The sequence below is a fragment of the Erythrolamprus reginae genome, chromosome 1 (genome assembly GCF_031021105.1).
Source record: "Erythrolamprus reginae isolate rEryReg1 chromosome 1, rEryReg1.hap1, whole genome shotgun sequence".
Taxonomy (NCBI): Eukaryota; Metazoa; Chordata; class Lepidosauria; order Squamata; family Dipsadidae; genus Erythrolamprus; species Erythrolamprus reginae.
The window spans coordinates 26764539-26777520 of NC_091950.1; the positions used below are offsets into that span (position 1 = coordinate 26764539).

Genomic DNA, 12982 nt, shown 5'->3' on the forward strand with positions numbered 1-12982 from the left:
ACAAAACCATGCCCCACTCCTTTGTCCAGGGGGACAAAAACTGGTCCCGGTGGAGCCCAAAAGTTGGGGGCTGCTGTTATAGGTCTTCATACAATTTGTCCTAATGTCAGGATTACCAATGCAAAGTTAAAGAGGGGAACAGGTCTAAAGGCACAGTGTGAGTCTTTAGGCTACAGTACATTCCTCCCCTTGTATTGTTACTCCTTTTTTTTTTTCAGATAAATGATCTTCAGTCTCAGAAGTCAGCCATCGAATGCTTGTTTTTTCAAGCCACTGAGAAGTTCCGTGGGAATATCAAAACCATGTATTCTGCTCCTGTAAGTAGCTTGTGAGGAGGGGATGTCAAATGAAGCACCATTGGCTTAAATGAAAGAGAACAGCTTTAAAACAAAATTGTCTATTAAATATTTGCAGAAGACATCAACAGCTTAGGAATCAGTAAAACAACTTCATTTGCACATGGAGCACTTTTAAAATATCAGGTTGTCCAGCAAACCTGGAAAACAGGGAAATAAGGGAATTATCAGGGAAATCGGCAGTTCGGGAAATATCAGGGAATTATCAGGGAAATCATGAAAAAAATGGAATAAATCTGGGGGGGGGGAAACCAAACTGTATTAAAATGTTTGAAAGTCAGGGGAAAATCATGTTAAAAAACAGATTGCACTACCTGGCAGAGTCAAGCAAAAATGAGCATAACTGTGGCAACAACTTGCTTCCTCAATGACCGATATTTCTCCATGGCTTAGCCATTTGGTATGACGTCATCTATGACCATGCCTTAACTAGATCGCAAGTTACAGGGAAAGGTCAGGGAAATATCAGGGAAATTCAAAATGCTCTCCACCTGGACACCCTGAATATTGACTGGAACCTATATTAGCAATGAGAGTGTGTTCAATAGCTAGGCCTTCAGTTTGTAAAGTGTTGTGTTAGTAAAAAGGAAATAAGCATTATATTAAATATGCAGTGAAATTCCATTTTTTTCAGTTACAATTGTAACATTCATTGTAACTATATCCCACTTTTCCTCCAAAAGCTTCAAGTAAATGTATATAGCATCTTTTCCTCCAATTTTTCAATGAAACAACTATGAACTAGGTTGAGCTGAAAAATAGGAAGTAGCCCAGAGAGCTTCAGTGACAGTATTTACATATATATGAATACTGGTCTTCCCATCCTTGCACAATACTTTCCACCTAATATAACATATTTTCTTTATATCACACTGGCTGTCTGAGTTGCTAAATTGCTTAACAAAACACTAACTTATTTAATAGCTCCCCAACATTTTAGATCAGAAAAGTTACGACCGTAGATGGATCAGATCTAAATTTGATGCAATGCAATAACCCACTAGACCATGGGTGTCAAACTCAAAGACAGATCCTGGATCTGGCCCACCGGGCAAACCTGGAAACAGGGAAGGACCAGCCCAGGCAGCCCTCCCAAGCTCCGTTTTCGCTGCTAGAGGGTTGCAGGAGGCCGTCACAGCTAAAAATGGGGCTTGGGAGCCTCTTTTCTCTGGCAGAGTGCTCGAGTCACCACAGGAAACACACACTCCCAGGCCCAAGTGACATTGAGCTGGCCACACCCACCCCAGGGCCCCCAAGATCAAACACAACCCTGATGCAGCCCTCAATGAAATCGATTTTGACACCCCTGCACTAGATAAATTAAATTTCAGATGTAGAAAATGCAGGTTACAATCTTTTGCTACCGCTTCCCATAAATCTGACGTATCAAAGATAGATTGCCTCCGAACAGGAAGGCTTTGTATAATATGCCAGACTTGACCTGATCCTTTTTTAATTCATTTGATGCTCCTTTAAACCTGTTTAGCCTGTTAAAAATATTCTAAGTTTCATAAGTTAATGATACATGAAAGTATTTTCCTTTCCTTAATTTACTGCCTAACATAAGGGTACTGAAGAAGCTTGAGTTTGGCTAAGTTTCAAAAGTTATGATGCTGGAAATTCCATAACTTTGGGCAAATGTTTGAATGTGGTACACATGCTGTTTTGATGGTTGAGTAAGGTCATCGATGAGGAAACATCTTGTTCCCATCACACCGCTGATGCCTCCCAGCTCAACACCCCTATTTATTTCTGCCCCCTTTCCACAGAACAGACAGATCCATGTTGGCTACAGGGACCTGATGGAAAACTACCAACTCCTTGTGGTCAACATGGCCAAACAGAAAGAAGAGAAGGACGTGAAGCTGGTCTTGAATCTTTTCCAGTCTCTTCTGGATGAATTTGCCCGCAGCTATGCAAAAAAAGAAGAGCCGGAGCAACACAAGGTCTCGCATTTATGTCCTTGAAACCTATTTGAATTCTTAAAGATTGGGGGGGTTTTCATGGAAAGTTTTGACATGATTGGTTTTCTTCTTGGCTCGCTTAAAAAGGGGATTCCATGCATTATTATTTCTCCATTATTATCTCTGCACAAACTAAATCACATTAATTAACTATAATCCAGAGTATTATTTTCCAACCGTGTCAATATTCAGATGTCTATGGACTCCAAATTCCAGAATTCCACACCCAGCATGAGAGTTATGGGAGCTTGTTGGTCTATTTATTTGTCAGATTTACCCTGTTTCCCCCCAAATAAGACATCCCCTGATAATAAGCCCAATCGGGTTTTTAGTGCATGCCAATAAGGCGAAGTGCTTATTTCAGGGTTCAAAAAAATATAAGACAGGGTCTTATTTTCCGGGAAACACAGTATATAGCCTCCTATCTCACAATCAAGTGACTTTGGGTAGCACGAAATAAATTTAAAAGCAAAATACACAGATTAACATAGAGCTTAATATGAAAAACTTTAAAAGTATAAAAAGGCACAAAGCTAAAAACAGAACAGAAAAGAACAGAAAAATTAGATGAAGAGGTGTTAATTAACCAGGAACCATCTCAATGTTTCGCCAGTCTCTTAAGGTTCCTAGACCCGCTGACACAATCAGGTCTTGAGGGGCCTTTGGAAATCTAAAAGGGATGAGACCAGCCTTATTTCAAGGAGAAGATGTTGTGTTAAATGGAGGCCACAGCAGAAAAGGCCCACCATCTAGGACCCACCAAATGAAACTTGAGACGATGTCTGCACACCTGGAAATTGTCAAGCTTGGAAAATACTAGTAGAGACTTGTGTTCTTGTTATTCTGTCTGCTATGGAACTGCTCAGCATGTTTCCTCTGAGTCATTCATTCAGTTCCAAAATGTAAAAGGGGCCAGTGCTGCTACAGTTTGCCATAGAAGTGGGAATATTATCTTGCCTCCCAAAAGCCAAGCATTTTTGTACTGCTGAATGCCAAATGTAAAATAATGCACTTGGGGGAAAAGGAATCCTCAATCTGAGTATTGCATTGGCAGTTCTGTGTTAGCAAAAACTTCAGAAGAGAAGGATTTAGGGGTAGTGATTTCTGACAGTCTCAAAATGGGTGAGCAGTGTGGTTGGGCAGTAGGAAAAGCAAGTAGGATGCTTGGCTGCATAGCTAGAGGTATAACAAGCAGGAAGAGGGAGATTGTGATCCCCTTAAATAGAGCGCTGGTGAGACCACATTTGGAATACTGTGTTCAGTTCTGGAGACCTCACCTACAAAAATATATTGATAACATTGAACAGGTCCAAAGACGGGCTACAAGAATGGTGGAAGGTCTTAAGCATAAAACGTATCAGGAAAGACTTAATGAACTCAATCTGTATAGTCTGGAGGACAGAAGGAAAAGGGGGGACATGATCGAAACATTTAAATATGTTAAAGGGTTAAATAAGGTTCAGGAGGGAAGTGTTTTTAATAGGAAAGTGAACACAAGAACAAGGGGACACAATCTGAAGTTAGTTGGGGGAAAGATCAAAAGCAACGTGACAAAATATTATTTCACTGAAAGAGTAGTAGATCCTTGGAACAAACTTCCAGCAGACGTGGTTGGTAAATCCACAGTAACTGATTTTAAACATGTCTGGGATAAACATATATCCATCCTAAGATAAAACACAGGAAATAGTATAAGGACAGACTAGATGGACCATGAGGTCTTTTTCTGCCGTCAGCCTTCTATGTTTCTATGTTTCTAAGAACCGGCCTTTCTCCATTAGAGATCAGCTCTAATGGAAAGCTCGGCTAGAACAGAAAGGATGCGAAAAAGAACCCTCTTTTTTCCTTCTTACTCTTCCAACAGCAAAGCAAGGCTCAAAAAAAAAAGCGGAAACAGGAACATGTGGTGAGTCCTTTGTGATTTTCTGCGTTATATTAGGCCTTGAATTAGACGTGGGTTTTGGTGCTGCCAGTTGTAAGAACCGTCCCTTATCCCAGAGCTCTCCAAACCTAGCAACTTTTAAGACTTGTGGACTTCAACTCCCAGAATTCCCCAGCCAGCATGGAATGGAATTCTGGGAGTTGAAGTCCACAAGTTTTAAAGTTGCCAAGTTTGGAGGCAACTTTAAAATTTCTTTTTTTTAAAGCAAAGTTTATTTGCTTCAAAAGAAAAAGCCCCTTATGGGTGGGGAAGAGGAAGATGAGAAGATAGAAATTATTATAGTGTGTTTGATTTTTATGTTGTACTATCTCCTGGTGTGGCATGAGCAATATTGGGTTCCTACCGGTATGGGCCACACTCTAGTTCCGGTAAGAAAAATGGAGCTACATGTGCAGTTATGTGCCCCCAGTGCACGTATGCAAGCGCCCGAGCAAGATTTTGCTTCTGCACATGCATGAAAGCAAAAATGTCACCAAAATCTCATGCATGTGTCCTCTCACGAGATTTTGCTCCATGCGCAGAAGCAAAGTCTCGCTCGGATGCACGCGGGCGCACTCCAGGGGTCACAGAGCTCCACTGGATGCGAATCGGTAGCAGTCATAAATGGAATCCGCCCCTGGGCATGAGCCACATTTGGGGGAAGGCAAGTCTGACATAATGGGAGGAAGTAACACTGGAAATGCAAAAAAGTGCCTTTGTGTATATGCAGAACAACCAGAAAATGCAAGAATTATGGGGAACTGTGTCTGCAAGCAACTTTGAGTATTTTATAATATCTACAACAAATTAAATGGAACAGGAAGTCACAGTATGCTCTAAAGACAAACCACACCTCTGCCCAGAATTATGTGTGGGGAAAACCCCCTACCATTCTAGAATTCCTAGTAGACTGGAATATGTTTTTTTTAATTTATTGGGATAGATAATAATGATGAAGCAGCATGTTTACAAGACAGTTTTTGCTTTATGGTTCTTTGATTCCCTTGTCAATAAAACACGTTCCTAAAAATACAACTTTAACAAATAAGTGAGGTGTATATTCAGATATTTGTGTGTCTGTTTACAGATTGTGGAACTCAATGGCCATGTATTTGTGAATTACCAAGTGAACATCTTACAGTCTTGTGAGCAGTGCTGTTCCTACATCTGGGCTATGGAGAAGGCTTGTCTTTGTAGCAGTAAGTGCGGGTTTATAGGATCTGGGCTTTGATACGCTTGCTTTAAGCAGCTCTGGGTATTTTTTTTATTGTAATGAGCCTTTTCATTTACAATTGCATGATATTGTGGGCTGGGAGCAGAGAGATAAAACTAATAACAAGAAATACTCTTCTGAATTGGACTATGAAGTGGAGCTCTTGTTTACTTCCTTATAAATATAGAAGCATTCCTATTCTTCAGGCTTCCCCACTGTAGGATTCTCCTGATGTGTTGGCATGGCAACTCCTAAAATTCCCAATGCATCTTGAAGGCTCAAACTACAGAAAAAGATCTTACACCATAGGAATGGTGTGGTTGTATGAGTCATTTTGCTTTCTCTGAGTTTGCTCCTCTTTCATTTAGAAGTTTTTATCATTTTCCATGCGAGAAATTTCTTTTGTTGCTGCTTCCTTTTCATTTCTCAGAGAAGCTAGCATTTTTCTTCCATATTGCAAACACCACTCAGTTAAAATTTTGTCTCCACAAAGAAGGCCATGGAAGGAGACTTTTATTTGCAAACAAAATCTTTTTTTATTTTATTTAAGTTTAGTTTAGTTTTATTGTTCAGTTTAGGGTTTTTTTGTCATTTTGTCTTTATTATTTTTATAAATAACTCAAAGGGGGACAGTTATATGAGAAGGATGGCAGGCCAAGTAGAAATCGTATAGAATGGTGGTTAGGTAAGGGAAGGTGGCTACAAATAAATGCAATATGTAAATATCTTAATGAAAGGGAGAATAAAGAAGTACTATGGAGGGAGGAGACAGGGTTAGAGAAAATAATAAGAGAAAAAAGTGAGGGGATAAAGGCGCAAGCAACCAATATACTGTATATAAATTGCTAGTGCAGTCAGACGGGGACACGATTGAAGGATTGACTAAATGGTGGCAAAATGAGATACAAGTAGAGGTACAAGAGATGGAAAATATAGTAGAAAATATAAGGAAAATTAAAAATACAAGAATCAGGGAAATGAGAAGGAAAATATTACATAACTGGTATTTTACTCCCGTTCAACTCGCACACTTTCAGCAGAATGTCAGGGGGAATTGTTGGCATGGGTGTCAAGACAAAGGAGTGTTTATGCATATGTTTTGGGAATGCCCGATAGTGCAGGAATTTTGGCAAAAAGTGAGAGGATATCAATAGAATGCTAAATATACAATGGACAATCACTAGGGAAATGGCAGTACTAGTACAAAGTAATGCGATGGGAGAATTTAGAGAAATAAAAAAAGCAGCAATAGAAAGCGCTCAGGCAGTAATAGTTCTGGGTTGAAAGGATGTGACAAAATGGACAATGCAAAATTGGTATAGGTACATGGTGGACCATATTCAATTTGAAATTATGGATAAAAGGATAAATTCGGAAAATGAAACTGAGTTGGGACAACTGATGGGATGGTGGGACAAGGTAAGATGATATATGACGAGCAGAATCCGAGACCAAGCTACAAGAAATAAATTGGAATCACTCTATAATATGTAAATAGATATATTGCTCTTGGGTCAAGTGGACTATACAAGAATACTCCCAATTTGGTGGTGGGGAATGTGTGTGTGTCTGGGTGGGGGGCACATTTCACTATGCACTGTTTTATGTTGTGTGTAATATGAATTTGTTAAAAATTAATTTAAATTTTTTTTTTTAAATAACTCAAAGGGGTGAATATAGCTAATACTCCTTCCTCCTCCCATTTTCCATACTACAACAGTCCTGGGAGCTGAGCTAGGAGAGGTGACTGGCCCAGAGTCATTCAGCCAGCTTTTCATGACCAAAGTGGGACTAGAACTCCCAGTCTCCCGTTTTCTAGTGGGGTGCCTTAACTACCAGACCAAACAAAGACTTCTTTGTCGGTTTTCTCTTCCCTCTTCTAGTCTGTAAGCTGATCTGCCATAAGAAGTGCCTGTCCAAAATCCAAACTGGATGCACATCCTCGCAGACAAAAAAAGTAAGTCATAGCCCCTCTCTGGCCAGCTTTTGTGAGAACGCAAAGGCTCACGAAGGGTAGAATTCAACCCCAACAAAACTAGATATGTGTTCAGTTAAAACTAAACTGTGTTCAGTTCTGGAGACCTCACCTACAAAAAGATATTGACAAAATTGAACGGGTCCAAAGACGGGCTACAAGAATGGTGGAAGGTCTTAAGCATAAAACGTATCAGGAAAGACTTCATGAACTCAATCTGTATAGTCTGGAGGACAGAAGGAAAAGGGGGGACATGATCGAAACATTTAAATATGTTAAAGGGTTAAATAAGGTCCAGGAGGGAAGTGTTTTTAATAGGAAAGCGAACACAAGAACAAGGGGACACAATCTGAAGTTAGTTGGGGGAAAGATCAAAAGCAATGTGAGAAAATATTATTTCACTGAAAGAGTAGTAGATCCTTGGAACAAACTTCCAGCAGACGTGGTTGGTAAATCCACAGTAACCGAATTTAAACATGCCTGGGATAAACATATATCCATTGTAAGATAAAATACAGGAAATAGTATAAGGGCAGACTAGATGGACCATGAAGTCTTTTTCTGCCGTCAGTCTTCTATGTTTCTATATCAGGACTGACATCCTGCTCCCGAAAGCAACCAACTAAGTGTCTCTAAGGAGCCACTCAGTAAGGGGATCAGTGAAGGACTCCTCATCCTCGGCGCTATTGATGCACCCTCCAAGGCTGTCGCAGGCATGTCCACCTTCCTGCGCCCATGTGCCAGTCAGCATGAGATTTGGCTTCTGCACATGCGCAACAAACTAAATCTTGTGTGAGGATGCACGTAAGAGTGAGATTTCAGTAATTTTCACCGATATTTTTTGCTACAGTGCATGCGCAGAAGCAAAAAATTGGTGAAAATTGCCAAAATCTCGCTCGCGTGAACGTTCTTACAAAAGATTTCGCTGTCTGCACATGCGCAGAAGCCAAATCTTGCAGGGGCTGCGTGCACATGCTGGAATTTCCTACCAGGATGGAGCACCTGACTTCCCAGGCTCCTGCCCACCACTGAGTAGGGTCTGAAGAAAGTAATCAGAAACTTCAGATTGTGTTCGGAAACTTCAGATCGTGCAGAACGCAGCCACGAGAGCCATCTTGGGGCTTCCAAGATTCGCCCATGTTTCTTTAACACTCCATGGCTTGCATTGGCTGCCAATCAGTTTCTGGTCACAATTCAAAGTGTTGGTCATGACCTTTAAAGCCCTATATGGCATTGGACCAGATTACCTCCGGAACCGCCTGCTACCGCACGAATCCCAGCGACCGATAAAGTCCCACAGAGTTGGCCTTCTCAGAGCCTTCTCTGTGGCGGCCCCGGCCCTCTGGAACCAACTCCCCCCGGAGATTAGAATTGCCCCCACCCTCCCTGTCTTTCGTGAACTACTAAAAACTCATTTATACCGCCAGGCATGGAGGAGTTGAGATATTCCTTCCCCCTAGGCCATTACAAGTTATGCATGGTATGTTTGTGTGTATGTTTGGTTTTATAAATAAGGGTTTTTAGTTGTTATATTATTGGATTGTCACATGTTGTTTTTATCATTGTTGTTAGCCGCCCCGAGTCTACGGAGAGGGGTGGCATACAAATCCAATAAATTATTATTATTATTATTATTATTATTATTATTATTATTATTATTATTAATCCCACTTCTGTCAAAATTTTACTACTTCTTAAATATGAATGTACATTTCTAAGTTTTCATACTTGCTACTTGCTGAAGCATTTTGATTCGATATTGATTTATACAGATGCCAAACTCACATACAGTGGACTCTCCGAGTCTTTGGAGAGGGTCGGCATACAAATCTAATAAATTATTATTATTATTATTATTATTATTATTATTATTATGACTTTAGACAGCTTACAATAAAAATAGATAACATGCAGCTAATGATGTTCAGGTGGACCTGAAGTCTATTGTACCTCATCCAGACCCCTCAAAGTCTTCAAGCATGAGACAGAATCTCCACAGCATCATTCAGGCAACTGGTGGAGTTATAAAACTGAGTGTCATCAACGTAGTGACAATACCTCGCCCTAAATAATCACTTGGGAGCTTCATACGCACACCATTAATTTATCTAACACTGAATGAGAAGAGCTGTGCCGATAAAGGCTCTTAAACAGAGGTCTTCAAACTTGACCACTTGAAGACTTGGGGACTTCAACTCCCAGAATTCTCCAGCCGGCATAACTGCCTGGAGAATCCTGGGAGTTGAAGTCCACAAGTCTTAAAGTTGCCAAGTTTGAGGGCCCCTGCTGTAAAAGCTTACCAAGTCCAGAATCCCTTTTTCCTCATAAAAGACAATGTTTCTACACTTGATACACTGGTATAAATTGTGATTTTATACTATTAGTAGTCAACACTTATTCTATTTCTCCACCATTACTTTTCAAAGCCATTCAGGCCGTGGGTTTCTTATCCTATCACCATTGTTCTGTATATTAGCAAAATGCTTTAGCATGGTTTTAACAGAGCAGTTCAATCTCGCCTGCTTCAGTTCGCAGAATCCCCTCATATTGATAAATAGTCCTTCATTCAAGGAAGATCATCCACAAACTTAACCTGAAGGGGAAAAACTTACCTTCCAGCTTGTTTTCAATGTGAAATGAACACTTGTCCATGTTAACCTGAAATAGCTCGGCAATAGGGCTTAGACCCCTGGTTCCCAACAAAGGAGCCACGTCCCATAGGGGGGGATTTGATTTTTAATGGGGGCAATTGGAGCCTTGTTTAAACCAAGTGAATGGCCTTGTAGGCTTCCTCTGCATGTGGAGACTTCACTTTTTAAATAGGAAGAATTATATGTCATGGAGGGGCATCAGGATTTTAGAGATGCTTGGGTGGGGCATGGCCAAAAGAAGGCTGGGAACACTGGCTTAGACTTAATAGTTGGCCTTCTCCGGGTCCCGTCGACTAAACAATGTCGTCTGGCGGGACCCAGGGGAAGAGCCTTCTCTGTGGCGGCTCTGACCCTCTGGAACCAGCTCCCCCCAGAGATTAGGATTGCCCCCACCCTCCTTGCCTTTCGCAAATTCCTTAAAACCCACCTCTGCCGTCAGGCATGGGGGAACTGAGACATCTCCCCCTTGCCCATGTTGTTTTGGTGTTCGATTGACTGTATGCGTGTTTTTAATATTCTGGGGTTGTTTTTTATGAATTTTTTAGTTTAAAAATTGTAATTGGATTGGTGGGTATTGGATTTGTTATTATGTATTGTTTTTACCTTGTTGTGAGCCGCCCCGAGTTTGCGGAGAGGGGCGGCATATAAATCCAATAAATCTAATCTAATCTAATAACCACCCCATAATGCTTTACAGTACTCTGAACCACTAGTGGGTTGTAAATCCAGTCACTACTGATTTACTTGTGCCTTTGATGCATCTGCACATGCGCAGAAGCGTCCTGGGTGGGCGGAGCCTCCTATCGCTGCCGCAACCCACCAGTGCTCTGACCGGTGTACAGAGTCAGCCTATTGCCCCTAACTATCTGGGTTCTCATTTTACCAACTTCGGAAAAATGGAAGACTGAGTCAATCTTGAATCCTGCCAGGATCAAACTCCAGGCTGTGGGCAGAGTTAGCCTGCAGTACTGCATTCTAACCGCTGTGCCACCAGGGCTCCTTATACAGTGATACCTCATCTTATGAACTTAATTGGTTCCCGAAGGAGGTTCGTAAGGCGAAACAATGTTTCCCATAGGAAACAATGTAAAAGCGATTAATGCGTGCAAGCAAAAAAAAAAATATCACAAAAACGGCGCTCTGCTGGGCGCCACCGCCCGGCTGTCACTTTTTGAAACAGCCGGGCGCTTCTTGGCGTTCCCCTGAATGCCGAACCCGAAAAGATTGGCAAAAGTTTGGGTTCGGCATTCAGGTTCGGGAGGCCTTTGAGGAGCGCTGCCGCCTGGCTGTCATCTTTACAGAAGAGCCGCGGAGCTGTCGGCCGGTCGGGAGGCTCAAACGGAGGTGGGGAATCCCAATAGGAAATTCCATGGGCAGAGCTTTGACGTCATGGAGACGTCCTTCCTGGCTCGTAAGACAAGAAAAGTTCTTAACAAGAATTACCAAAATCCCAAACCCCGGGTTCGTATCTCGGAAAGTTCGTAAGACGAGGGGTTCGTATCACGAGGTACTACTACTGTATTGCTATCAGAAATGATATCATCCAGGTTTTATTTCTTTACCTGCTATTCAAGAGAGTTGAAGAATTCCTCCTTTGTATGATGACAGCGTACGTCACAGAATCATTAATCTCGCCTTCCACTTCTGGTGATAGGGTGACCAAGACCCGGAACCCCGTCACTTTGGGGTCAGTGTCAGTGCTCTGACGAGTGAGAAGAACTGTGTCCCGATTGTCATGGAGAAGCTGTTGGAGTATGTCGAGATGCATGGGCTCTACACCGAAGGCATCTATCGGAAGTCGGGATCAGCCAACCGCATGCGAGAGTTGAAGCAGTCCCTGCAAGCAGGTGGGCCTTGAAGTGCTTGTTCGCTAGGTAGCATGATTGCCCGTGGGCTGTCTTCCTGGCGAGGAGGAGGAGAAGGAAAAGGACACAAAGCATTGCCACTATTAAAGAAGTTAAAAGTTAAATCTTGACTATTGCAATGCGCTCTACACGGGGCTACCCTTGAAGAGCGTTCGGAGACGTCAGCTAATGCAAAATGCAGTGGCGCGTGCAATAGTGGGTCTTCTATGTTTCTATAGTCTTCTATGTTTCTATACTGAAAGAGTAGTAGATCCTTGGAACAAACTTCCAGCAGACGTGGTTGGTAAATCCACAGTAACTGAATTTAAACATGCCTGGGATAAACATAGATCCATCCTAAGATAAAATAAAAAAATAGTATAAGGGCAGACTAGATGGATAAATGAGGTCTTTTTTCTGCTGTCAGTCTTCTATGTTTCTATACCAAGGTACGCCCGCATTACTCCAACCTTACGCAAGCTGAATTGGTTGCCAGTCGCTCTCCAAATGCAATTCAAGATGTTGGTTATTACCTTTAAAGCCCTAAATGGCTCAGGGCCAGACTCTTTACAGGGCCACCTCCTCCCTCATACCTCGCTGCAGCCAGTAAGAGCCACAGAGTCGGCCGTCTCCAGGTCCCATCTGCCAAACAATGTGAGTTGGCGGGGCCTCAGGGAAGAGCCTTCTCTGTGGCGGCTCCGACCCTGTGGAATCAACTGCCCCCAGAGATCCTTGTTGTGAGCCGCCCCGAGTTTGCAGAGAGGGGCGGCATATAAATCCAATAAATCTAATCTAATCTAATCCGCACTATCTCCAGCCTACCGTTAAAACCTGGCTTTTCTGGCAGGCCTGGAATTAGGATTGACTGCAAGTATGTCTGGTTTTTTTAGGATATTTTTGTTTTTTTACTGTACTGTTGATCGCTGTATTTTTATTGCTGTTGTATTTATGACTATTGGTAGCCGCCGTGAGTCCTTTTTGGAGTGAGCGGCATAGAAATAGAAATAGAAATACGGTAAATAAATACACTGCTCAAAAAAATAAAGGGAACACTTAAA

General features: G+C 41.9%; 1 protein-coding gene across 7 annotated transcripts in view; it reads left to right on the forward strand.

Moving 5' to 3' along the window:
• Positions 1 to 12982, forward strand: part of MYO9B (myosin IXB) — a 116963-nt gene that overhangs the window by 88891 nt on the left and 15090 nt on the right. For all 7 annotated transcript variants that reach the window (XM_070747748.1, XM_070747766.1, XM_070747783.1 and 4 more), the window contains 6 exons: positions 219 to 317; positions 2126 to 2302; positions 4185 to 4226; positions 5329 to 5440; positions 7338 to 7411; positions 11735 to 11927. In XM_070747748.1, coding sequence (XP_070603849.1) covers positions 219 to 317; positions 2126 to 2302; positions 4185 to 4226; positions 5329 to 5440; positions 7338 to 7411; positions 11735 to 11927 — 697 coding nt within the window. The remainder of the gene's footprint in view (positions 1 to 218; positions 318 to 2125; positions 2303 to 4184; positions 4227 to 5328; positions 5441 to 7337; positions 7412 to 11734; positions 11928 to 12982) is intronic.